Genomic DNA, 25,038 nt, shown 5'->3' with positions numbered 1-25,038 from the left:
TACTTCTAGGAACATGGGCACAGGCTGCAGACAGGCTCCTGGAAAACCCAGCTTGTGTGTGCCCTACACTCATGGGGTGAGAATGAGGTTTACCCGCACACTACCCATTCACTAAGAAATTACTAATGCAAACCAGGGCTGCCTGCAATCTGCTTAACAGAACACATGGCTGTGAGAAACAGCACCCAGGAGTGTGAAGGGCACTAGATGGGTTGGTCATCATTTGTAAAACAAGAATTTTTTTTTTTTTTTTTTTTTTGAGATGGAGTCTCATTCTGTCGCCCAGGCTGGAGTGCAGTGGCATGATCTCGGCTCACCACAATCTCCGCCCCCAGGTTCAAGAGATTCTCCTGCCTCAGCCTCCCAAGTAGCTGGGATTACAGGTGCACACCACCACATCCAGCTAATTTTTGCGTTTTTAGTAGAGACGAGGTTTTTCACCATGTTGGCCAGGCTGGTCTCAAACTCCTGACCTCAGGTGATCCACCCACCCGAGTCTCCCAAAGTGCTACGATTACAGGTGTGAGCCCACCCCAGTCTCCCAAAGTGCTACGATTACAGGTGTGAGCCACCGCACCCAGCCTGTAAAACAAGATTTTAGACTAACAAGCTGGCAAAGTACAGGGGCCCAGAAGAAGTAGCTGGCAGGGAGAGGGGAGTGTAGGAAACCACATCTTTGGGGGAAACCAATGAGTCAGGAGAGGACATTTGTTTCTCTGGACATTTATCCAGAAAAAAGAAAAGTCAAGGGTGGCAAGGACAGAACCATCGAGCAGCCAGAGCTATAGTCGTGGGCCATGTCTGGGCCAGACCCAGCCTACAGACATGCTGTTTGGCCTATACAAGATCATTAACATTTTTGAGCCAACATGTCCAAGTTGGGAGATTTCGCATAGAAAATTCAATTTCCTCAGTTCTTGTGAAAAGCTGAAGGCTCGGCGCTGCTGGACACACATTCCTACTTGAGAGCGACGTGGTGCCCTAAGGCCTGCCTCTCGCTCTGTAGAGCGTGCCCATGCCAATTTCACCTTGTCCTCATTCTTCACTACTGTCTCTCTGAGGCACCCCTTCCTCGCTTGCTTCCTGTATATTGTACAGGACGGAGTGAGTGACACATTGGCACGGCACCTAGGCAAAAAGCTAGGACCAAGGAGTAGAAGTCTCAGAGAAGAAGACTAAGGAAGAACTTCAGAAAGTCTGGGGTTCTGAGTTCTATTAACTTGTCCATTCTCCATCTCACTCCCCCTTAGGATCTACCATGCCCAGAACCTGCAAAAAAATCCTCAGGGACCTTTTCAGAGGTCCGTCACTTATTTATTTATTTACAGACAGGGTCTTACTCCATTGCTCAGGATACAGTGCAGTTGCGTGATCATGGCTCACTGCAGTCTCAACCTCCCTGGGCTCAGGTGATCCTCCCATCTCAGCCTCTCGAGTAGCTGGGACTACAGGTGCATGTCACCATGCCCAGTTAATTTTTTGTATTTTCGGTAGAGACAGTGTTTTACCATGTTGCCCAGGATGGTCTCAAACTCCTAGGCTCAAGCAATCCACCCACCTTGCCTCCCAAAGTGCTAGGATTACAAGCATGAACCACCATGCCCGGCCTAGAGGTCATTTAAACCAAACCCCGACTGAATGCTGGAGTCCCCCTAGGATGACCCTGAACAAGTGTTGCCCAGTTCTGAGGGCTGCCTTATCCCTCCCCAGAACCCAGTCCTAGAGATGCCACTGGGCCAGCACAGGTGGGGAGAGTAGGGCAGGGCAGGGCGGGGCCATGCTGAAGGCCTGTCTTTTTCGTGGGGAAGACACAAGGTAGTGATAAGGTAAAGGAGAGGGCATAATAAGTCAGGGTAACCATAAGAAGAATAACCTACACCTTTCAAACCCACAGAAGGAAATTCAATCTACACATAAAGGATACAAAAGGAGAAAAAGAAGCAGAGAGAACGTATGATAAACCATTTGGCCGGGAGCAGTAATGGGATTACGCTCATGCCTGTAATCCCAGCACTTTGGAAGGCCAAGACGGGCAGACTGCTTGAGCCCAAGAGTTCAACACCAGCCTGGGCAACATGGTAAGACCCTATCTCTACAAAAAATACAAAAATTAGCCAGGCATGGTGGTGTGCACCTGCAGTCCCAGCTACCTTCGGGAGGCTGAAGTAGGCAGACCCCCTTGAGCCTGGGAAGGCAGAGGCTGTAGTGAGCAGAGATCAAGTTACTACACTCCAGTCTGAGTGACAGGGTGAGACCCTATCTCAAAAAAAAAAAAAAAAAAAAAGCAAGCAAGCATTAAATAAGACAGCATAGGTTAATTCTAACATAATAATAATTATAGTAAATATATAACAGGCTTATCTCCTTGATTAAAATTCAGATTCTCATCTTGGATGTTGTTTAATCCATCAATATGTTGTCTAAAAAGATATATTTAAAGCAAAAGAACATATAAAGGTTAAACAGAAGAAAAAGCTTTTAGTTAAAATAAGGTAAACTCTGCTCCCTCCCAGAAACCCACTAAAATAAAAGCAAAGTAATTTTTTAGAAAAGATCTAAACTCAGCCGGGTGCGGTGGCTCACGCCTGTAATCCCAGCACTTTGGGAGGCCGAGGCGGGCGGATCACAAGGTCAGGAGATCGAGACCACGGTGAAACCCCGTCTCTACTAAAAATACAAAAAAAATTAGCCGGGCACAGTTGTGGGCGCCTGTAGTCCCAGCTACTCGGGAGGCTGAGGCAGGAGAATGGCGTGAACCCGGGAGGTGGAGCTTGCAGTGAGCCGAGATCGCGCCACTGCACTCCAGCCTGGGCGACAGAGCGAGACTCCGTCTCAAAAAAAAAAAAAAAAAAAAAAGAAACGATCTAAACTCAGTGGCTCATGCCTGTAATCCCAGCACTTTGGGAGACTGAGGCAGGCAGATTGCTTGAGGACAGGAGTTCAAGACCAACATGGTGAAACCACATCCTTAATACAAAAAAATTAGCCGGCATGGTGGCGCACACCTATAGTCCCAGCTACTCTGGAGGCCAAGGTGGGAGGATCACTTGAGCCCAAGAAGTCGAGGCTGCAGTGAGCCAAGATCATGCCACTGTACTCCCACCTGGGTGACAAAGTGAGACCTTGTCGAAGAGAAGGGGAGGGGAGGGGAGGGGAGGGGAGGGGAAGGGAGGGGAGGGGAGGGAACTGCCGGCGCGGTGGCTCATGCCTGTAATCCCAACACTTTGGGAGCCTGAGGCGGGCGGATCACCTGAGGTGCGGAGGTTGAGACCAGCCAGAAACCCCGTCTCTACTAAAAATACAAAATTAGCTGGATGTGGTGGCGTATGCCTGTAATCCCAGCTACTCGGGAGGCCGAGGCAGGAGAATCGCTTGAACCTGGGAGGTGGAGGTTGCAGTGAGCCGAGATCGCGCCATTGCACTCCAGCCTGGGCAACAAGAGCTAAACTCCGTCTCAAAAAGAAAGAAAAGAAAAAAAGAAAGAAACTCCCAAGAACAAAAAGAAGAGGAACAACCACCAACAGTAGTTAAGACATGCCAATGAGCTTTCAGAAGATGGAAGTGAAAGGAAGCACTAGCAGAGCAGATCCTAAAAGATTAGATTAGATTAGATCAGATCAGATCAGATTAGATTAGATAAGAAAATATCCAAAGCCTACACAGTAACTGAGACACAAGCCAATTAGAACCCAGGAGCCTAGGACTTGAGGAAGTGAGTACCACAAAGGTGAGCACGAGGAAGACAGCTGAATACAAAAGGACTGGTTCCTGACCTGTTAGAAGGAACAGCTAAAGTCCCCCCAGCTCTTCTTCCCACCCCAGGCAGCCAGACATACTACCCTTGAAGAGTTAGCACAACAGAGGACAAAGGAGTCTCGGAGCAGAAGTGAGTATCTATAGACCAAACAGAGAGACCCAAGCCTGCTTCCCCTACTTGACCCTAAGAATGCTAGGTCAACCAGGCAGGAGACTACTGGTCTGGAAAAAACAAATAACCCTGGGAGTAGGGAGATGTGGTAGGGAAGGAAACCTTCAGATATGGAATTCAGAGGTCCACCAACAAAACATTTCAATACCAGATGAGTACCCTGGCAGTGAAGACAGTTTCCAATCAGCTTTTGGCACCCAAATAAGAACAGCCAAGGAGTATCAGGTATTTGAGGAGAGCCCTCTAGCAAGAAAGAGATTACACAAACAGAAAATAGAAACCCAGCGGCAATGGAGGGAGAAGAAAATTTAAAAATGAGAGATTACACCCAAAAAACAAGAACATAACACTTTTTAAGATGAATATTCAAGGAACAAAAAAGAACTCTTAGAAATTAACATTATAAACAGTGAGATAAAAAATTCAACACAAGTTTAAAAGAAATCTTCCAGAAAGGAGAAAAAAAAAGATGGATAATAGTAGAAAAAAGATGAGAAAATCTAATCAACTCAGTAGGTTAAAAATTTTGATGATTAAAGAGTTCCAGAGAGAACAGAAAAAGAGAGAGGAGATAATTACCAAAAAAATTAAAAATAAATTAAATTTTCCAGAAGTGAAGAACCCACAGGTGAGAGCCATTTACTCTGCCTGCAGGGGTGGGAGAAGGCATCCCCACTGTTAGGTTCATGAAGAAACCAGAGCATCATGTCTATCGATGCAGCCTGAACCCACAGCAGCTCTTCTGGTGGCCACATCCCCCTGCTGATGTATGGAGTTTGCAATCAGCAAAAACTCAAAAAAATTCTTCTCATTCATGCTGCTACTAGGCACAAGCGCCAGGCTGTATCTGAGCAGTTATTTTTCTGGTCCCAAATGCAGTCCCTCACATGTCCCTGGCAAATTTCCCCTTATCAGAGTTGGCCTGCTGTTTGCTCAGCCTACAGAGAGCTCCTGAGAGCTCAATCCTGTTGCTCCTCCTCTCAGCCAGCACCACCATCAGTAGCCCCCAGAGACACTAATCCAAATTATGAACAGAACAAAGTCAAGGGCAGAGGCCATCCACAAGGTCCACAGAAGTGGGTGTGGCAGCAGAGCAAGGGGTAAGAAAGAACCAAGAAGAAACTGTTTCCAAGTTGGATCTTTCACTGGTTATATATAACATGCTGACAACATCCCCAGGCAGTCTAGGAAGAGGTCCTAGGATTCCATCAAAGGCCTCATCTAAATCGAAAAATACTTTGCTACTATCCAAAACATAAACTAAAATCAATATGCCTTGTTCCTAGTGATCCCAATCTAGCTTTTCTTAGCATTTACAAGCCTCATCTGTAGCAATTTGCAGAGCTCACCTCCTTCACCTTTTTGATAAATGGACATTAGCCATCTCCTGCCCCTGACCCCTTTTGACATTTCCCACACTTCCTGTAGGTCACCAACCACAGTTCCCTAGCACCCCAGGAGAGAACTTTCCCAGGACAGGAGATGAATCACCCACCCTCAGTTCAGGTCCCTCCTACCACTACAAGCTCAAAAGAGAAGATGAACAAAATGAGATCAAAGAATCCCTCCATTTCTTTTTGTTAAAAAAAAAAAAGAGAGAGAGACTCACTTTGTCACCTAGGCTGGAGTGCAGTGGTGCAATCTCGGCTCACTGCAACCTCCCGGGTTCAAGGGATTCTCCTGCCTCAGCCTCCCACGTAGCTGGGATTACAGGTGTGCACCACCATGCCCAGCTAATTTTTGTATTTTTACTAGAGACAGGATTTCACCATGTTGGCCAGGCTGGTCTTGAACTCCAGAGCTAGGGCAATCCACCTGTCTCTGCCTCCCAAAGTGCTGGGATTACAGGAGTGAGCCACTGCGCCCAGCCCCTCCCATTTCTTCTTGTCCTCTGCTAATGTTACCATTGACCTCCAGCACCAGACACTGCTTCATTGTTCTTCTTCCAAATACATAAAACAGCCCTCTCGAGCCTCCTGAGTTTTGCCACAAGCTTCAGTTCACCCGGGGGGGCTCTGGACCACACTCTTCCTTCATCTCTAGTTACATGTCCTCCCTTCCACTTAACTGTTTTCCAACTCCTTCAACAGAAGGTTTCAGGTAGCCAGAGACCACATCTCTCCTGATACACTGCCTGCTTCTGCTCATGGGACCCCCATCTTTCATTTCTAAGAGCTTCCTAACCATCCTGAACTATTTGCTACTTAAGAACATCCCAGGTGGCCGGGCGCGGTGGCTCACGCCTGTAATCCCAGCACTTTGGGAGGTCGAGGTGGGTGGATCACGAGGTCAGGAGATCGAGACCATCCTGGCTAACACAGTGAAACCCCGTCTCTACTAAAAATACAAAAAATTAGCCGGGTGTGGTAGTGGGCGCCTGTAGTCCCAGCTACTCGGGAGGCTGAGGCAGGAGAATGGCGTGAACCCGGGAGGCAGAGCTTGCAGTGAGCCGAGCCGAGATCGCGCCACTGCACTCCAGTCTGGGAGACACAGTGAGACTCCATCTCAAAAAAAAAAAAAAAAAGAACGTCCCAGGTTCATCGGGTTCATCGCCTCTATTCTGAAATTTGGAAAGCTACTTCCTGAAGATCTAGGTCCTCCACTCTCCCCAACTCCCAAAACCATCTTCCAGTTCGCAAAGCAGAGGACCTTGCCTAGTGCTGGACTTCAGAATCATCCCCAAATTGGGCACCAGGCATGGTGGCTCATTCCTGTCATCCCAGCACTTTGGGAGGCAGAGGTGGGCGGACTGCTTGAGTTCAGAAGTTTGGGATGAGACTGGGCAACAGGGCAAAACCTCTTCTCTACAAAAAAAATATAATCAATCAATCATCAATCAATAAAAACCTAAAAAAAAAAAAAAAAATCCCCAAATAGGTAATGCCCTTGACTCAGGGGGTTCTCTCCTCCCTCTCAGCTCTACCCTTTCTTTCTTCCCTACACCATCACTCAAGGTCTCAGAGCCTTTAAGCCCCCACTGTCCCCTGGGGAGCTCCAACCCGGGTCCTGTTAAGCCTCTCACCCTGCTTGAGATCTTCCCTCTAAGCTCTTTGCCTTACCTCTCAGAGGCTCCACTCTCTAGCCACCCTCCCAGGTTACACAGTCACATTGTTAGGGAGCCTCCTGGGGTCAAGGTCTTCACTAAGGAGTAATGTGAAATATATGTGATGGGCGGGTCCTTCCTGATGCCTCACCTCTGACCCACTGAAGCAGCTGACTCTCCTTGGAGGTGACCCTGACTGACCCCAGTGTTGTCTAGCAGGCCCAGACTAGTTTTTCTGGTTTTAGAGGGATGTCACTTGATCTGATTCATCAGCCCTATGGGCTTTGTTCTTTTATTTTCATTCACTCCACCAAAAGGTCCTGGGAGCCAAGGGCTGGGCCCTGGGTCTGTACACACTTTAAAAAAAAAAAAAAAAAAAAAGGCCTGTGTTACCTTCTATAATACTAAATAATTCTGACCATTTACTCATGTACCTTGACCTCTTCCCAGCAAATGCCAAGGAACCCCAGCAGGGCAGAAACTCCCTGAGGGCAGAAGCCTTCCTTGGCTTTCTCTTACACCTTTGTGGGTCCTGGTAGAAGCAGGGCTGGGCATTAAAAAAGAATCTCCCATATGCTACAGAATTCCTGAAAGGTAGCTCCTGGCTTGGTCCCCTGCTGACATCACTTAGAAACAAGTTTTTTCCTCTTTTTTTTGTTTTTTTTTTTTGTTTTTGAGACAGTGTCTTGCTCTATTGCCCAGGCTGGAGTGCAGTGGCACTATCTCGGCTCACTGCAACCTCCGCCTCCTGTGTTCCAGAGATTCTCCTGCCTCAGCCTCCCAAGTAGCTGGAATTACAGTTGTGCACCACCATGCCCAGCTAATTTTTATATTTCTAATAGAAACAGCGTTTCAGCGTGTTGGCCGGGCTGATCTCAAAGTCCTGGCCTCAGGTGATCCGCCCACCTCAGCCTCCCAAAGTGCTGGGATTACAGGCGTGAGCCACCATGCTCGGCCTACCTGAGAAAAGTTTTTACAGCTAATATTTTTAAACTGAATCTCTTTGTGTATGTGACTGAGGCTAGGACAGACCCTATTACATAAGCTGCCTGCATTTTATCTAGCATGTATAGAGATTCCTTCCCGAAACCAGTTGGCAAGTCTGGTTTCCTTTTCTTTGCTGAAGAAACATCAGGAATCCTGATTTGGGTTTGGTCAGGAGAAATGGAATCAGGATTTAGAGTGATACCTCCTGTTTCTACTTCAGGCCCTTAGTGTGGCCAGGCTACTTCTGGGGAAGATTATCAAAGGAACCCGTGGAGAGGCACTTCGCAGCCACGGGATGAGACAAATCCCATGGCCTGAGTCTCCACTGCCAAGCCCATTCCTGGCCTCTACCCACTAGAACCAAGAGCTAGTAGCACCACCACCCCTAAGTTAGGACAACTAAAAATGTCTCTGGACATTATCCAATGTGCCCTGGGAAGGAAAATTGCCCCCATTGAGAACCACAACTCTACAGCATTATCCATGAAGAGCATTTCCATCTCTGCAATGATGGGAACGGCCCTACATGTGCCGTACGGTGTGGCAGCACTGGCCATGTGTGGCCACTGAGCACCTGAGGTGTGGCTGCTGTGACTGAAGAACTGAATTTTTTATTAAATTCTAATTAATTTAAATTTGAATGTGGCAAGCGGCTGCCACATTCAAATTTACATTTATCGGATAGCACAGCTCTGGAATATACAAGAAAATTTAAATATATCAGATAGCACAGCTCTGGCATATACAAGAAAAGGAGAAGAGCCCAAGTGGAACCAGCAGTTGAGTGGCTGGAGAGCAGGTGTTTCTAGTAGGGCGTGATGATGCCTCCACTGGAGACAAAGGAGGATTCTAAAGAGGAAGTGGTAGCCCTGCACTTAAGCTGTGACAAGGCAAGGAACCCAGGGCTTTGGTGGCCCAGTCCTTAGGACCAGGATGCACAGCAGAGGACCCTGACATTGGGTCTACCAGTGTTGACGCTGGCATGCTCCAGATCTGTGCCCAGGACCTAGCGGCCAGCCAAGAAGTAACACTAACCTGAGCATGGGAGTGGCAGGTACATTCTAGGACAAAGGATTATTGGGGCCCAGTGCAGTTGGCACATGAGGCACGGGAGCTGTGAAGGAGGTGGCTGGCCTCCTTAACAAAACCCCCAAGGGAGTTCCGGTTGGCTCCGTGGGTTCCATGGCTTATGATGATGCCTCTACTCGGCAAACATTTACTAAGCCTCTTATATGGTGGGGGCAAGGCTGATAAGATCCAAGCTCTACCCTCTGCTGCAGCTCAGTCTAACAGATAGGTGGGGTACAGGTAACTCCTAACTGCAAGGCAGACCAAGATAGGAATCCACAAATTCCACCATCCTCAAGCACTGGTGAGCTTGAGCAGAGAATGAGCTCCAAGTCTGAGCTCCTCAATTCACTCACTGATAGGACCCAGAAAACCTGGCCTCAAGCCCCCAGTTCTGCTAACTCACTTACTCCCTGGAAGGCCGTGGGCGAGCCCTTCTTCCTGTGTCCCTGGTTTCCTCTTATGACCCATGCATGAGCCATTTAGACCACATGGTAGGGGTCCATCCAGTTCACTGTGCCACCCCAGCCCTTCTGTGACCCTGACCCTTTCCCACCTGGCTCTGCAGGAAACAGCCGCTCTCTCATCTGCCCCTGGGGGAGCTGGTGTTCGGGTTGTGCCAGCTTCTCATGCCAACCCTTCTGTGTGCTTCCCCAACTCCAGAAAATTCTCCAGAAGGAAACCAGAGAGGTGGTCTATGGAGGCCCTGCACAGGGACGTTGTTCTGGGCAATCAGGGAAGGACCCTGGGGTGCAGGACCCTCTGACCAGTGGCCGACAGAGCTCTGTCCCTAGGGGAGCAGGCGACAGGGCTGCAGGCCAGAGGGGGAAGGAGCCAGCCAAGCAGGTGGAGACACAAATAAAGGTCTCAGAGTTTCCACATCAGGACACAGAGCGGGCAGGTGGCCCCCACCCAGAACAAAAAGGAAATCATCAAACCAGGCCTTATGTTGTCTGCTCTTTCCTCAGTGAGCACTTTAAAAAAAAAAAAAAAAAAAAAAGCACAAAGTTACCAAGAATGTTCCACAATATTCCCACCAAAAGCCCCACTGACTAAAAAAAAAAACACACACACACACACACACACACACACACACAAATATACACATAGGTTAGAAAATTAAAACTGAACAGAATGATACAAAATGAAAAATCCAAGTTTCCCTTCCTCTACCGGTCCCCCTCCACAAGAGTAACCACCTCCAGAGGAAAAAACTGTGCGCAGTAAGTCAGTATAAGAACACATAGAGGCCAGGCGCGGTGACTCACGCCTGTAATCCCAGCACTTTGGGAGGCCAAGGCGGGTGGATCACAAGTCAGGAGATCGAGACCATCCTGGCTAACACAGTGAAACCCCGTCTCTACTAAAAATACAAAAAAATTAGCTGGGCGTGGAGGTGTGCACCTGTAGTCCCTGCTACTCGGGAGGCTGAGGCAGGAGAATGGTGTGAACCCAGGAGGCGGAGCTTGCAGTGAGCCGAGATTGCGCCACTGCACTCCAGCCCGGGCGACAGAGCAAGACTCCGTCTCAAAAAAAAAAAAAAACACACAGAAGGAATCAGGCTGCGTACCAGGGGTCAGCAAACCTTCTCTATAAAGGGCCAGATGATATTTTAGGCTTTGTTGCAAGATTCAACTCTGTAGTAGCACGAATGCAGTCATAGGCAATACGTAAATGAATGGGTATGGCTGTGTTCCAGTAAATTGTCTTGGACCTGAAATCTGAATTTCATATCACTTTTTCTATAAGTCACAAAATACTATTTTTCTTCTGATTCAACCATTTAAAAATGTAAAAATCAAGCTGGGCACAGTGGCACATGCTTGTAATCCCAGCACTTTGAGAAGTGGAGGCAGATAGATCACTTGAGCCCAGGAGTTTGAGACCAGCCTGTGCAACATCGCGAAATCCTGTATCTACAAAAAAATGCAAAAAAGTTAGTGGAGTGTGATGGCACACCTGCACTCCCAGCTATTTGGGAGGCTGAGGTGGGAGGATTGCTTGAGCCTGGGAGGTCGAGGCTGTAGTGAGTGGTGGTCACACCACTGCACTCCAGTCTGAGCAAGAGAACAAGACCCTGTCTCAAAAATAAATAATAAAAATTAAAATATAAAAATCATTCTTAGCTGGAGGCTATACAAAAACAGGCATTGAGCCGAATTTGGCCTGGGGGTCCAGTTCACTAGCTCCTACACCTTGCTTATTCCGCTTCTATCTTGAGGATTGCTCCCATTAGCACAGAGAGAGCCACCCCATTTTTCTGAAACATTGCCAAGTAATTCACTGAGAGATTGTCCCATAAATCATAAGGGCACCACAGCTCTCTACTGCTGGACATTTTGTTTGCTTCCAGTTTTGCTTTGAAATTATAAATAATGCTATAATGAACATCCTTTTATTTTGTAAATACACCCCACAGGGTTTAATCCTGTGGGTAAATCAAGGGCTATGAACATGTTTAATTTCTCTCAATACTGTCAAGTGGTCCTCCAGAAAGTCAGAATTTACTCCACACTACCTATGAGCACAGCCTTCTTTTCCTCACCCTCAACAGACCTGGATGTCCCGACGGACACCCTAGAAATGTATCCTCCTCTGAGCCCGAGGCCTGCTGACTCCTTGAGTCGGGGGTTTTCTCTATCTTTAGAAATCCCCTTTTGGCTCTGAATTCTGCTGACACCTGCCCTGGCAAAAGCTAGGGCGATATCTGCCTTCTCCTCCCAAGTTTAAAGGGTGTGGATGAAGGAGTTCAGGAAATGCCATCCCATAATATGTGGCTTTGGCATGCTGATTATTTCAAACCTGAAGACACTTGGGAAAAAACAGATGCAGGGAGGAACTTTCTCTGAACTTCTCTTATCTGCCTAAAGAGGGATGCCCCTTGTCCTGAGTCCCCCTCCCTGAGAAGGGAAGACTGACTTATTGACAATCTGCTGAGGCATCTTTCATTATCTGAGAAGTTTTTATCTGCCTAACAAGACGTTTATTCACTGTACAATTCCTCCCCTCACCCTCCCATAACTTGTGTCGCCACCACCCCCAGAAGCCCCAAGCCCCTATTTCCTTCTGTAACTCAGGCTGCTATACAGGCTTCAGTCATCTCACCCTTCTGGGAATCTCATATTTTGTGGTACACCCACGTGCAGATTATGTAATTAAATATGGTTTTCTCCTGTTGATCTTGTTTTTTGTTGTTGTTATTGTTTTGAGGTGGAGTCTTGCTCTGTCACCCAGAATAGAGTACAGTGGCACAATCTCAGCTCACTGCAACCTCTGCCTTCCGGGTTCAAGCGATTCTCCTGCCTCAGCCTCCCGAGTAGCTGGGATTATAGGCGCCCACCACGCCCGGGTAATTTTTGTATTTTTAGTAGAGTTGGGGTTTTACCATGTTGGCTAGACTGGTCTTGAACTGGCCTCAAGTGATCCGCCCACCTCAGCCTCCCAAAGTGAGCCACTGCACCCAGTCCTGTTAATTTTGTTTATAAGTCAGTTGAACTCATAGCCCAGCCAAGCAGCCTAGCAAGATGGAGGAAAGCCATTTTTGCTCCCCTGCACGGGCCAGGCTGCCAACCCCAGGGAATAAACTGCCTGAGCTGACAAACCAGATTTTACTGCCACTCAATTACATGACAACCATGGAACTACAAAACCCCCGATCCCCCTGAAGTTCCTGGGCCCCAGGACCTTCTCTCAGGCTGCCTTTGGGTCCTAGTCCTTTTTGCCCTCACATCTAGAATATTCTAACACCAGTGCCAGAAGAGACCCTGGAGATGGATCATTTGAGAACCTGCCCGTCCTTCACTGTGTGGATAAGAAAACTATGGCCAAAAAGAACTGACTTGCCCAGCGTCCCAGCATCAGAAATGTGCTCAGCTGCCTCTCTTGTGACACGGTTGCCCATCTGCCCCAACATACTCAAGGTCGTCTCTGCTAGTGACTACTCTCCCCATCGTGCTGGTGTGTGTGGCTTGTGCCTAATCCATGTCTCTCCAGCACCCCTCACAGTCTCCCTGATTTGGCTACCTTGAGGTTAGCGGCTTTCCCGGGATGTCTGGACATGCTGGTCAATCAGAAACAGTGATGGGCCAGATCTGTAGAATCCCCCAGCTCCCTGCAGCCCACACCCCAGCTGTTCATGTGCTAGACCAAATCTGGAGGTACCTAAGGTAGTTCCAGAAAGCCTTGAGCATGCGAACCCACAACTCGGCAGGCGAAGAGCTGAAAGTGACTGCTCCAAGGGACAATGATGCTCCTGCAGGAGATCCAGCAGGAGGCAGTGTGGAGATCGGGGCCATCAGGAAATCCAGGGGAGTGTGCAGGGGTAGACGCCACCACTGGGGCCAACACAAGGCAATCCAGGGATTACCTTTGGATCCCACACCTCAGGAAGGCCCCAATAAGCAAAGCCAGGCTTGGAGAGCTGTCTCCCTGCAGATGAAAGGCATGGGCCCTCCACAAGTGCAGGTGAACTGTGGCTTCCATGGCTCTTCCCAGTGGGGTTGCCCCACACCATGTGGCTGGCCCAAAGGACATGAACAAGGGGAAAGGACACGGTGATGGCCAGCAAACACACACAACCGAGTGCTTCAACATGCCAGGCTCTGCACCAAGTCACTGGCACAGGACTATTTCATCTGTGACCCCTCCCACCCCAGCCAACATCTCAGGGAGCCTGACAAGAGCCTGGGGGATGGGTAGCAGGAATCAGCCTTATTTTCAAATGGGAAAGGCAGGCTCCAAGAGGCTGAGTCGGGGAGCCTTCCCTCCCAGTTCAGTGCCCTCTGGCTGCCTCACTTTTGGCGTCAACTCCAACCAGAGAGGGGAAGCCAAGTCCTGTTCCAGACATGGCCTGCCCTCCCATGGGGCCCAGGCTAAAAAGCCCTGGGGTGGGCTCGATCGCCTCCCCGCTCCAGGCAACCCTTTCCACACACCGCCCCCCAGCCAAACGCTGGCTGTGTGGGATGGGAGGAAGCGGTGGGGTTGCCATTTCCCTCCGTTCTGAGGCTGCCCATCTGTTTCCTGGGATAGGACTCCCCGCCCCTATCCACCCCTAGTCCGGAAACTCACTTGCTCTGGGGCTATGGGAAAAGGGAACTGCATGGCTCCCTCCCTCCCCAGGGGGTGGTGGCAGAGGCTCTCACTGCTGCAAACCCTTCCAGGCCTCCCGCCCTCACGGCTCTAGCTGGCCAGCTCCTACCAGTGGTTCTGGGTACAAAGGGGGTGGCTGGGCCTAAGCAGTACTGCCCTAAAAGTGCAGCACCCAGTCTCAGAGTGCCACGAGACTCTCCTCCCTCCCCCACTCTGGCCAGCTGTCATCCCTGGCTAGCAGCTTCATGGCTTATCCCAGCCCTGGGGGTGGGGTGACGGGGTGACTTTCTGGGTGGAAGTTGGTGGAAAGTAAAAAAGTGAAACACTTCCCAGCCCAGCCCCAGCTGATGGGACCACCAGCCCCAGCTGATGGGACCACTGTGAGTAAGCACCGCCCCCTGCTGGACATGCCAGATATGGCTGCCTGGGCCACTGCACCTTGGGTGCTCAGCTGATACAAGAGAGGGAAAAGCCAGGCCTGGGTCCCAGCAACTTCACAAGACCCCACCAAAACTAGGGGCCAGTAACATTAGCAGTGTCTAAGGCAACCTATAGTTCTATGTCAAATGAGTTTAAAAGAAGGGGCCAAAACCACAGGGACTGGGCTGGGGCAGTCAGGGAAGGCTTTGCACAGAATGTGAAAAGGCGGGAGAGGAGCAGAGAGGGCAGCCAGCCCAGCAGGGCCCAGCCACGCAAAGACCAAGGAGGTAAGACAGACCAACAAAGGGCCCTGGAGGCGGAACATAGGAAGTGGGGCCACTGCCTGTTAGATTTCACGCTGTTTAAAGCCTTGAACTTCTGCACCCAAAGAAAATAAATCCAATATAGAAAATAGATCCAAGTTGAGGGTCTGGCCAAGGACGGGGACTAGAGTCCCTGACCCCAGCACACAGTTGGGGGCCCCTGGGGCATCTCTGAATGCCTGAAGGAGCAAAGTTTGAACCTAGAGCTTCAGGCAATGGGGTTTCAGAGCATTTGACTGACAGGACAACCATGGGGTCTCACAAGGAGGGAGAACACTGCCGCAGTGTTCAAGATGGAATGAAAGTGGGGGTGGGGGAGCCCAAGGCAGGAATGGGTACTAAGAACTTGTTGCACTTCTCCAACCAGCCCTCCTCCCACACAGGACTTCACAGATTCTCAGGGTTAATGTATGGGAGCCCAAACCCTCCGTTCACCGGGTCCCTTCCCAGCCTCCCCTCAGGCTCTGTCTGTACTATCTAATCTAGCCCCTGGTTACAATGGACACTGGTCTCTGTCTCCCGAATCCTCCACAGAGCACTACACACACAGGACCTCCACAAGCATGATTAACATGATAAAGAAAAAGAAAATTGCACCCACTGCAGAACAATGGGCCGTCCCCAGGAGCACTGGCCTCCCATGCCGGAGGCTGCCATGCTTGTCTGGTGAGGATACTCACCCCAGGAATGTCCAAAAGCTTTGACACCAGAAGAGGCAACTTCAGGGCTGCAACACTCCCCGTGACACCCACAAGAACATGGAATTTTCTCTCCACCAAGGGTGCAGCAGTTGGACAGGAGGCCTTTGGTTCCATGTGGGGTCTGGTGGCTTCAAGTTCTGGGAGCCTGCCAGGCCTGGGCTCCATAAAGCTGTCAGGATTTAGGATCTAAAAGCAGAACAAGGGCCACCCTCTTCATTCATATACCTGACCAGAATGTATGCAGCACCACGTGTTAGGCCCCAGGCCAGAGGCTGAGGCAGCTAAAGGGATCAGCAGTCCCGGCTTCAGGGAGCACACAGTTTGAAAAGAAAGTGAGATGCCATCCCCACACCTGGGCCAGTCAGTCACAAGGGAATGTTGCAGTGCTGTGGGGAAGGGCTGTACCAGGTGCCGTGGCTGCTCAGAGTGACCATCTCTGGAAGTCAGAGGCTGCATCCCAGAAAAGATGATGTTAGGGTTGAGTCCTGAAGGACGAGTTAGTTTTTCAGAGATGGGAAGAAATCACTTCAAAAGAAGGTACAATCTTGCAAAGGTGAAAGTCCTGAAGGAGTGCGGCAGGTTGGGGAACAGGGAGTGCCTTAGTAGTGAAGCCAGAGTGTGATGTGGGGTGGTGGAGGGGTAGGAGGTGAGGCTGAAAGTCGGGGTGAGGCCAGAATGCCATGGGCAGCGAGGGCCAGGGTGAGGAGTTTCGGTTTTAGAAAGATGGTGCTGACACCTAGTGATAGTGTCAAAGGGACCCTGCTAATGGAGAGACTGGAGGGTGAGAGGAGCTGCTGCAGTGGACTGGGCTAATGGAGAGACTGGAGGGTGAGAGGAGCTGCTGCAGTGGACTGGGCTAATGGAGAGACTGGAGGGTGAGAGGAGCTGCTGCAGTGGACTGGGCTAATGGAGAGACTGGAGGGTGAGAGGAGCTGCTGCAGTGGACTGGGCTAATGGAGAGACTGGAGGGTGAGAGGAGCTGCTGCAGTGGACTGGGCTAATGGAGAGACTGGAGGGTGAGAGGAGCTGCTGCAGTGGACTGGGCTAATGGAGAGACTGGAGGGTGAGAGGAGCTGCTGCAGTGGACTGGGCTAATGGAGAGACTGGAGGGTGAGAGGAGCTGCTGCAGTGGACTGGGCTAATGGAGAGACTGGACTAGGAGAGGATGGGTTCCAAAGATGCTCATGTGGTGGAACCCTGGGCAACAAGGAGGTTTGGGTGCTCCAGGGAGCCAGGAGATTTACCTCTCTGTCCCTGTTTGTTAATCAAGATGGGCACCACCGTACAAATCAAAGCCCAAGAAGAAACCAGCATAAAGAGGATGCAGGCCACCCCAGGAGACCAGCTGGTTTGCTTCTTCCTCTGACTCTCAGACGTTGCTAGAAGTGAGTGCTCTTGATAATATGGCTGATGGACACCAAAACCTACACGTTGCAGGTTGGGCCAGCAGAACATGCTTCATCAGCAACCATCACTGAGGACCGATTACACTGAACACCATGCAAAAGAATTGTGGAAAACACAGTAGCTGCCTCTGGGGAATCTGTAGGTTGAGTTCGAGAAGACAGGAATCACACCTGTCTGAAATTATCTGATATCAGTCCTTCCCTGGGATGTACCTTTTTGGTGATCACAGACTCAATTTACACATCAGTTTCCTTGCCTCTCCCTCCACCAGCAAGCTCCCTGAATGTGTGACCAAGTCTAATTGCCAACCAGCAGTCCACTAGCTGGCAGTCCTGAACATGTGCTGAATGAATAACTATACCCTCCAAGGCAGTGTGGGGCAGAAGACAGATACCCAGCCTGTGAATCAGAAGCCCTGGGCCCTGACCATGGTGTGCTCCTGACCTGGAGTGACCTTGGTCCAGGGTCATTCCCTCCCTGGACCTGTCCCTTCATCAGAAAAATGAAGAGGTAGGACCAGATGATCTCTGAAGCTCCTTCCAGCAGAAACTTTGACTCGATACATGAAAGAGAGCAGTAAGGGCCTCTCCGTACAAGACAGAAGGTCCTAGAAGATACACTTTAAAAAGAACCAGCAGGGCAAGGGAAACCCAGGCAGCTGCCCAGGAAGCAATGCTGGTGAGTCGCCCAATGGCTCCCTCCATGGCTGAGCATCCACAGGGGCCTGTCTCCTCTTCGCTCACAGGCCCCTTGGCTCTCTAGCCTCTCTGCCCAGGATTTGCCTTCAGTACTTGGGCACAACCCACGTGGGCTGAGGATCATGCTTGGCTGCATTATCCCACTTCTCAGCAGGGGTTAACCACAGGCTGGTTCCCTAGGGCAAGATCACCCAAAGTTTGATTTGCCAGTAATCTCAATGTTTGCTCCACTGCAGGGCAATGCTTGGTCAGAGTTGGAGAACTCAGTTTACTCCAGGGAGTGGGGAACCCTGTTAGCATCTGACAAGGTACAGAGGGCCTACCAGCCAGCTGCTTCCCAGAACACATCATTGGTAGATGATGGGAGCACGTTGTTTATTCTCCAGGGAAACCTACCTGCCAGATCTCAAACCCTGACCCTGTCCCACCCTAGCCAACTGGTGCTAGGATAGGTAGATTCCTGCAAAACCAGAAGCCAAATTTTATCTCTGAGGCCCCTGAACCTCATCCGCATCAAGCTGATCTCATTCCTAGGAAACAGGTTACAGAAAGCAATCAGTTAAATTTGGGGCAGGAATCTGTGTTAGTGACTTCAACTGCTTCCCCACAGCAGGCACTATAGTCCGAAATATAGTACTTAGCCTGCTTAGTAAAGCTGTGCTAAGGATCAAACCTACCTACCTTCCTAAAAAAGAGGGTGTGTGTGTGTATGTGTGTGTTTAATATACTTGAGGAATAGAAAGTGGATCATTTAACCAACATTTGGAGGCGAGGTCAAATCAGTTCAACCTGAGAATTCCAGGAAGGGTGACGGCTGGCAGGATTCCTTTGTTTGCTTGCAAAGAGGATCAAATTCCAAACCAGTAAGTCTATTACTCTAACCAGATCCTGTTGGAGTCACCTATTTGCACGGGAAGGGTAGCTGGAGACAGTACCTCACTTCCCCGGGCTCTGCTGAACTCACAGGAACTCCTGAGCAGCAAAAAGAGTTGGCAAGCAGGCAGATTATGGGGCTACAGGCTGTGATTACTGAGCCTCAAGATCCCAGGGCACCAAGCCAAGCAGGCAAGCCACAGCCAGAAAAATGGCAGCTTCTCTATCCTCTAGAAAGACAGGGACAGACAGCGCAAAGAGCCTCGGCTTGTGTGTTTAAGTCTCCTCTGATGAGTTTAATTCAGGGCAGAGTTTTAGGTTTCAGGGATACCTGCCAGTCCCTATATGGGCAAAGGTGGAGCTGGCACAGAACAGACTAAAGACGGGAGCAAGGAAAGCAAGGTCAGACAGGGTATACATTCAAGCTCAATACAGGAAGGATGAGAACTGAGCCTGAGACAAAGCAGAACCAAACAAGGGAAGTGGGTGGTGGGTAGGCAGGGATCCAAGATCCATTATGAGCCCGAATCCTTTAGCCTAACATCAAAGCCCCTCACTACCAGCCGCCCAGGGTTCTGCTCCAGCTTACACCTGTAATCCCAGCAATTTAAGAGGGCAAGGTGGGGGGACTGCTTGAGCCCAGGCAACATAGCAAGACCCCAGCTCTACAAAAAATTTACAAATTAGGTGTGGTGGCACATGCCTGTGGTCTCAACTACTTGGGAGGCTGAGGCAGGAGGATCACTTGAGCCTAGAAGGCTGCAGTGAGCCATGTTTTTGCCACTGCACTCCAGCCTGGGTGACAGAGACTGTTTCAAAATATGTTGATAATAATAAATTATTATTGTAATTTATATTGTATAATTTAATAATAAATTATTATTAAATTGTACCACAATAAAAAAGTGTGTAACTATTTACATAGCATTTACACTGTATCAGGTTTTATAAGTAATCTGGAGATGATTTAAATTATATGGTGGGGCGTGGTAGCTTGGGCCTGTAGTCCCAGCTACTTGGGAGGCTGAGGTGGGAGGATCATGTGAGCCCAGGGAGTTCGAGGTTGCAGTGAGCTATGATCACACCACTACACTCTAGCCTGAGCAACAGAGTAAGACGCTGACTCAAAAAAAAAAAAAAAAGAAAAAGAAAAAAGAGTATACGGGAAGGCTGATGTGGTGGCTCACATCAGTAATCCCAGCATTTTGAGAGGCCAAGGGAGGAGGATTGCTTGAGCCAGGAGTTTGAGACCAGCCTGAGCAACATGGTGAGACCCTGTCTCTACAAAAGTAAAATAAAATAAAAATTAGCCGGGTGTGGTGGCTTATGCCTGTGGTTCCAGATACACAGGGGACCGAGGCAAGAGAATCCCTTGAGCCCAAGAGGTCGAGGCTGCGGTGAGCTATGTTCCCACCACTGCACTCCAGCCTGGGTCACAGAATGAGAAAAAAAAGTATACAGCAATCCCCTGCGGATACTGAGGGATGAATGTATCTAACACACACACTCACACACGTGGGCTACTAGAAAGGCAGTGATTGCGTACTGCTACTTTCCAGCCACTGTGAGAGAGATGGAAACCCCTGGTCCAAGACACCCACCACTTCCCCAACCTGGGAACCTCTCCGGCTCACCATCTAGCACCTGCTTCCAAATACTTCAAGGACAGCAGGAAGTTCTTTTTCGACAAGATTTGGCCTAATTTTTAAACGGCATTCTGCACTTTTTGGCAGGCCTAGGGCTACTTCCAATATCCCATGGCTTTCCTTTTTTAATTTTACCAACTTTTAAAATACACTTTGTATTTTGGGCAGCCCGAGTAAACGCTAAGTGTGAGGAGCTGACACGGCCATCATTTAAACTAGATTAAACGACGCTGGACAAATAATCGCAGAGCAGCACAAAGTTGGGCTGGACGTGCACAGATGGAAACCCTCCACTCCGGGCTCTGGAGTCCCTCCTGCTCCAGGCGGCCCCACCCGTACAGCCGGGAAACGGAGGTCGCACACATGCACAGCCGTCTACCCACGCACAGTCGCAAGCAGAGCTTCATGGCCACAGAGGGGAAAGTGAGGACACACACAGACAGCCACGGACCCACGCTCGCAGACACAGCTCCCCGAACCTCTCCTCCCGCGCCGCCGCGAGAACCCAGCTTCCCGGCCCCGTTCCACTGCTCACCCGCGCCAGGCGCGTCTCGGGGTCGACCCCAAATATCGCGGTATTTCTGCCGCCCTCCCGCGGAATCTGACTGTCACGCCTCACGAGAGCACCGTGGGGGCTGTGTGTCGCGCAGCCTTCTGGGAGCTGTAGTCCACTTCTCTGTCTTCCAGGAGTTATAGTCCACTGGGGAAATCCTGGAGCAAACCCTGGCTTCCTGTTCTTTGTATTGCTGGGACTCTCGATAGGGGCTGGCATAACTGTCCGACCGCCTCTCCTCACTCCTATCAGCCCCATACACACTGCTCGTTGCTTGGAGCCTTTTTTTTTTTTTTTTTTTTTTTTTTTTTGCTGTTGTCCCAGGTTTATTGAATATATTACAGTATCCCGAAAAGATTCAAACAGCTCTACATGGCGTTTTGAAATTCATCCCCACTGTCGGCTGAGTGACCTGCAGGTTGGACAGACTGCCAAAGTCCAAAAACATCAGCATTTCCTTAATATCAGGATCTGTTAATACTTCAGTGATCTCCTGATCCAGGCCTGAGACCTCGGGAACATGATCACCTCTCCTTTCTCTCTTCTCCTCCTGCAACTTGATGGAGATACCTCTCACTGAGCCCTTCATATCACCTTCATCACATGCATGTTCTAGCCTGCTATCTTGTTGGGGAGCTTTTTTTTTTTTTCCTTTTTGAGACAGGGACTGGCTCTGTCACCCAGACTGGAGTGCAGTGGTGCTATCTCCGCTCACTGTAACCTCCACCTTTCGGGCTCAAGCCATCCTCCTATCTCAGCCTATTGAGTAGCCGGGACTACAGGAGTGCACCATCATGCCAGACTAGTGTTTGTATTTTTTGTAGAGACGGGTTCTCACTCTATTGCCAAGGCTGGTCTCAAACTTCTAGGCTCAAGCAATCTGCCCACCTTGGCCTCCCAAAATGCTGGGATTACAGGAGTAAGCCACCGCACCCAGGCCTGGGGAGCTTTTTGCTGGAAATAATGGTGATCTCCTTTCACATGTGCTTGTTTGTGTGGAAGTTGCTGCCCGGGTGCGTGTAGTACTTTTTTATGACGGAATATAGAAAAGGGCCATCTTCACGGTGTTAGTGTGAATGGGGCCCATGTTGGCAGGTCCTTAGTAAAAGAGGGCTCGGGGCACTTAATGCTGAATATTTACCAAGGTTCTTCTATTTTAGGTGCACAGGATACACACAGGATACAGGATAAATCAGATGCGTCCCTGTTCTTGACACAAACAGGGACACAGAAAATGACAGGGTAAGATCCTCCATGAGGAAGCAACACCTCCAGGCAGGAAAGCCTTCTTGAAGGAGTGACTTGAGATGAATCTTGAAGGACAGCCAGGAGCTTAGATACAGGATCCCAACAGCAATCCAGGTGGAGGGCATCGAATGGGCAAAGGGAAGGCAGCAGGAGAATGCACATTGGGCATGCTTCCCTGCCCCTTTCATTTTTTAGCCTTCACAGGCCCCAGAAACCTCTGTATTCATTGAGGTGGCTAAAGCAGCTGTGGGTTCCCTGCCCTGAGCTGAGGTGGGGCCTCTGCTCTACCCCTGCCCTTGGCTGCAATGGACCATCTGGGCCAAACCATCCCTTACCCAGGGATCCAGCCTGCTTTTTTTTTTTTTTTTTTTTTTTTTTTTTTTTGAGATGGAGTCTTGCTCTGTCTCCCAGGCGTGATCTTGGCTCACTGCAAGCTCTACCTCCCAGGTTCACGCCATTCTCCTGCCTCAGCTTCCCAAGTAGCTGGGACTACAGGTGCCCACCTCCACGCCTGGTTAATTTTTTATATTTTTAGTAGAGATGGGGTTTCACCTTGTTAGCCAGGATGGTCTCAATCTCCTGACCTCGTGATCCACCTGCCTTGGCCTCCCAGAGTACTAGGATTACAGGCGTGAGCCACCACGCCCGGCTGATCAAGCCTGCTTCTTCCACTTCCTCCCCCCAAGGCAGGGGGCCTCGGTGGCAATTTCATCACCTACGCAAGGCTGCATCAGATAAAGAGCCACACAGGGTCGTATAGCTCTAGATCCCAGGAATGACAGACCACAGACCCACCCAGCCCCCATACTTTCATGCCCCTGCCCCACAGCCTGCCGTGAGGCTCCACGCAAGCCCACAGGAAGACACATGGCACAGCAGAACACACAGGGCCAAATGTTCCCCTTTATTATGGTTCACTCAGTTACCAAAGACAGACACATTGGCTCAGGCAGCTCAACTGCCAGCTGGGGAACATCCAGCTCCAGAAATAGGGAGCAGCAGCGGCACCAGGAGAATAGCAAAGCAGGTCACTGGGACCCCAGAACTGACCTGGGCCCTCCTCCACTTGACCCCAGGCCAGACCTTCCTGCAAAGATGAAATGTGTGCCCTGCCCCCACTTCTCATACTGGTTCCCTCCCTGGGAGAGTGCATAGTTGCCTGGAGATGCAGCATCCCAGGGCCTGAACAAGCTGGGCCACACACCAGGATCAGGCTTTCCCAAGGGTAAAGCCAGAGCGTGGCCATATAGGTCTGAGCCAAAGAGGCAGGTAGGACAGGATATTGATTGGAGGTAACATCCAACAGGTCATGGGTGCTAAGCAGGGAGCTAGATCACAGGCCTCCTGGAGCCACCAGAGAGAGAAGGAAAAGGGAGCCAAAGGTCTCAGGTAAGAGAGAGGAAGGGAAAGGGAAGAAGGGCCTAGACCTAGGGTCCCTTTTCAGGTACCAGGGACTGTGACCATTGCTCCCTAGAGAGAAAATGGGAGAGAGGAGAGGTAATTATATTTTGTGGCCCAAACCTAAAGGACCATCAGGAAGAGAACTTCCAGAGGTCCCTGGCTCAGGGTGGCCTGGAAGCCTAGGTGTTGGGTTCCAAGCTGAAGCCAGGCCAGAGTAGCCAAGCAGGGTTTGGATTTTTGTCCAAACAGCTCAGGCAGGCTTCTGTTGGGAGAAGGGAAGGTGGGAAATGGGCAGATGCTCTTTGGGTGAGAACCCACTCCCCTTCAGGCCCTGCACACAGCTGGAGCCTCTACCAGCCATGTTCTTATACTGCTTGGAATAGAACAGCCCCATGGGCCTAAAGCCACTCTCCTGAAAGTGCTAGGGAGTTCTGACTGGGTGAGGACAAGCCAAGACCAAGGTCTGTAGGCAGAGGGGAGCAAGTTACCTTGATTTGGAAAACAAAACAAAACTAAAGCCAGAGAGCCTCGCCTCCCACCCCACCTAACCTGAAATCCCATTCAGGCCATTGTGCTTGCAGCCAGGACTGGGCCTGTGCTTCTGCTTGGGCCCTGAGTTCAAGTGCCCAGAACTGCCCTGTGACCAACAGCAAGTCAGGGTGGGGGAAGGCATGCTCCCCTCTCACTGGGCCCTGCCTGCCTTCTCCTCTGACCTTCCCTCTGGGCCTAGCCCTCTGAGCCCCTGTCCCTTCTACCAGATCCAAACAGAACAGCTACTGCTCCCAGGAATCCAACAGTCACTGAGAGACACCTAGATGCCCCAGTGTGCTGGAGCCAGCCAGACCTTCCCCAGGGACCAATCATTACTGACATGCCCTCTGCTCCAGCTGTGCCTTTACATCTGACAACTGCCCAGCATGTCCCAACTCCTCAGGGAAGGCAGTAAGGCAGATGCCACCTGGCACATGGTGCGGTCAGGGTAGGAGAATCAAGCTACAGCAGCTGGGGGCATGGGGAGGAGGCAGAGGGACATATGCAGAGGGGCTCAAGGGGGCTCTGGGGAGAGAAGGAGGAGAAGGCAGGGGAGAGAAAAAAGGAGCCTGCCCCTGCAGACCAAACTCTCAGGCCCAAGTAGAAACCCTGCATTTCCATCCCCTGGGTGTCAGTTACCCAGGTGGGCTCTGCACCCCCAGCTGTGTGCCCCTCCTACATCAGGGGTAAGGCCCAACTCCCTCATCAGCTTCCTTGAACTGTAAATCAAGTTAGATTTGGGGATCTGGGCTCAGTCTCAGGAGCAGGTAAAACTGGGATACTCAGCCTTGGGGAAGACAAAGAAAAGCCACGTAGGAAAGAGACAGACAGACCCTGGGCAAGGGAAGATAGCACAGGGAATGTGACATTAGGGAACAGATGAGGGAGGAGGAGGCTGAGGGAGGGGAGGCCTGGACGGATGAGAAGAGCAAGGGAATATCCTGGGCTTGTACCCATCCTCCCACCCACCACCAAGAGTGCTAAAAACTGCTGCTTCCCAGGAAGACTGAAAGTGGAAGCAGTTCCAGCTTATAACCCTAGGAAGGGGCCAGTCTTTCCGCTATGCATCCCCTGGCCCTGTGAGGGGTCCCTGGACCAGGGTCAGAGGGGCAAGGGGCAGGAG

The 25,038-nt window shown here is 50.4% G+C and overlaps 1 protein-coding gene, 1 long non-coding RNA gene and 1 pseudogene across 21 annotated transcripts in view; all 3 read right to left on the bottom strand.

Moving 5' to 3' along the window:
- Positions 1-20,969, bottom strand: part of PPCDC (phosphopantothenoylcysteine decarboxylase) — a 28,369-nt gene extending 7,400 nt beyond the window's left edge. For 3 of the 20 annotated variants that reach the window (XM_077939961.1, XM_077939965.1, XM_077939967.1), the window contains exons 1-3: positions 20,634-20,735; positions 16,987-17,101; positions 15,538-15,744 (exon numbers count right to left, since the gene is read on the bottom strand). In XM_077939961.1, the coding sequence (XP_077796087.1) occupies positions 15,538-15,744; positions 16,987-17,013 (234 nt within the window). In that variant the 5' untranslated portion in view covers positions 17,014-17,101; positions 20,634-20,735. Of the gene's footprint in view, positions 1-9,582; positions 10,001-15,537; positions 16,333-16,662; positions 17,140-18,598; positions 18,638-20,633 lie in introns of those variants that run through there. The other 17 variants (XM_015142741.3, XM_028851144.2, XM_028851145.2 and 14 more) reach the window with 10 other exon arrangements.
- LOC144329998 (uncharacterized) lies at positions 237-12,305 on the bottom strand. Its single transcript, XR_013395805.1, has 3 exons — positions 11,474-12,305; positions 6,322-7,305; positions 237-1,439 (listed from the first exon to the last, which is right to left on the bottom strand). It is a non-coding gene; the product is annotated as an uncharacterized LOC144329998 (long non-coding RNA).
- Positions 20,970-21,023: 54 nt separating the features above from the next.
- On the bottom strand, positions 21,024-21,929 carry LOC144329996 (small ribosomal subunit protein eS17-like; annotated as a pseudogene).
- Positions 21,930-25,038: the final 3,109 nt, after the last annotated feature.

The sequence above is a fragment of the Macaca mulatta genome, chromosome 7 (assembly GCF_049350105.2).
Source record: "Macaca mulatta isolate MMU2019108-1 chromosome 7, T2T-MMU8v2.0, whole genome shotgun sequence".
Taxonomy (NCBI): Eukaryota; Metazoa; Chordata; class Mammalia; order Primates; family Cercopithecidae; genus Macaca; species Macaca mulatta.
The sequence above is the reverse complement of the archived record's forward strand: the minus strand, read 5'-3'. Positions and strand labels throughout refer to the sequence as shown.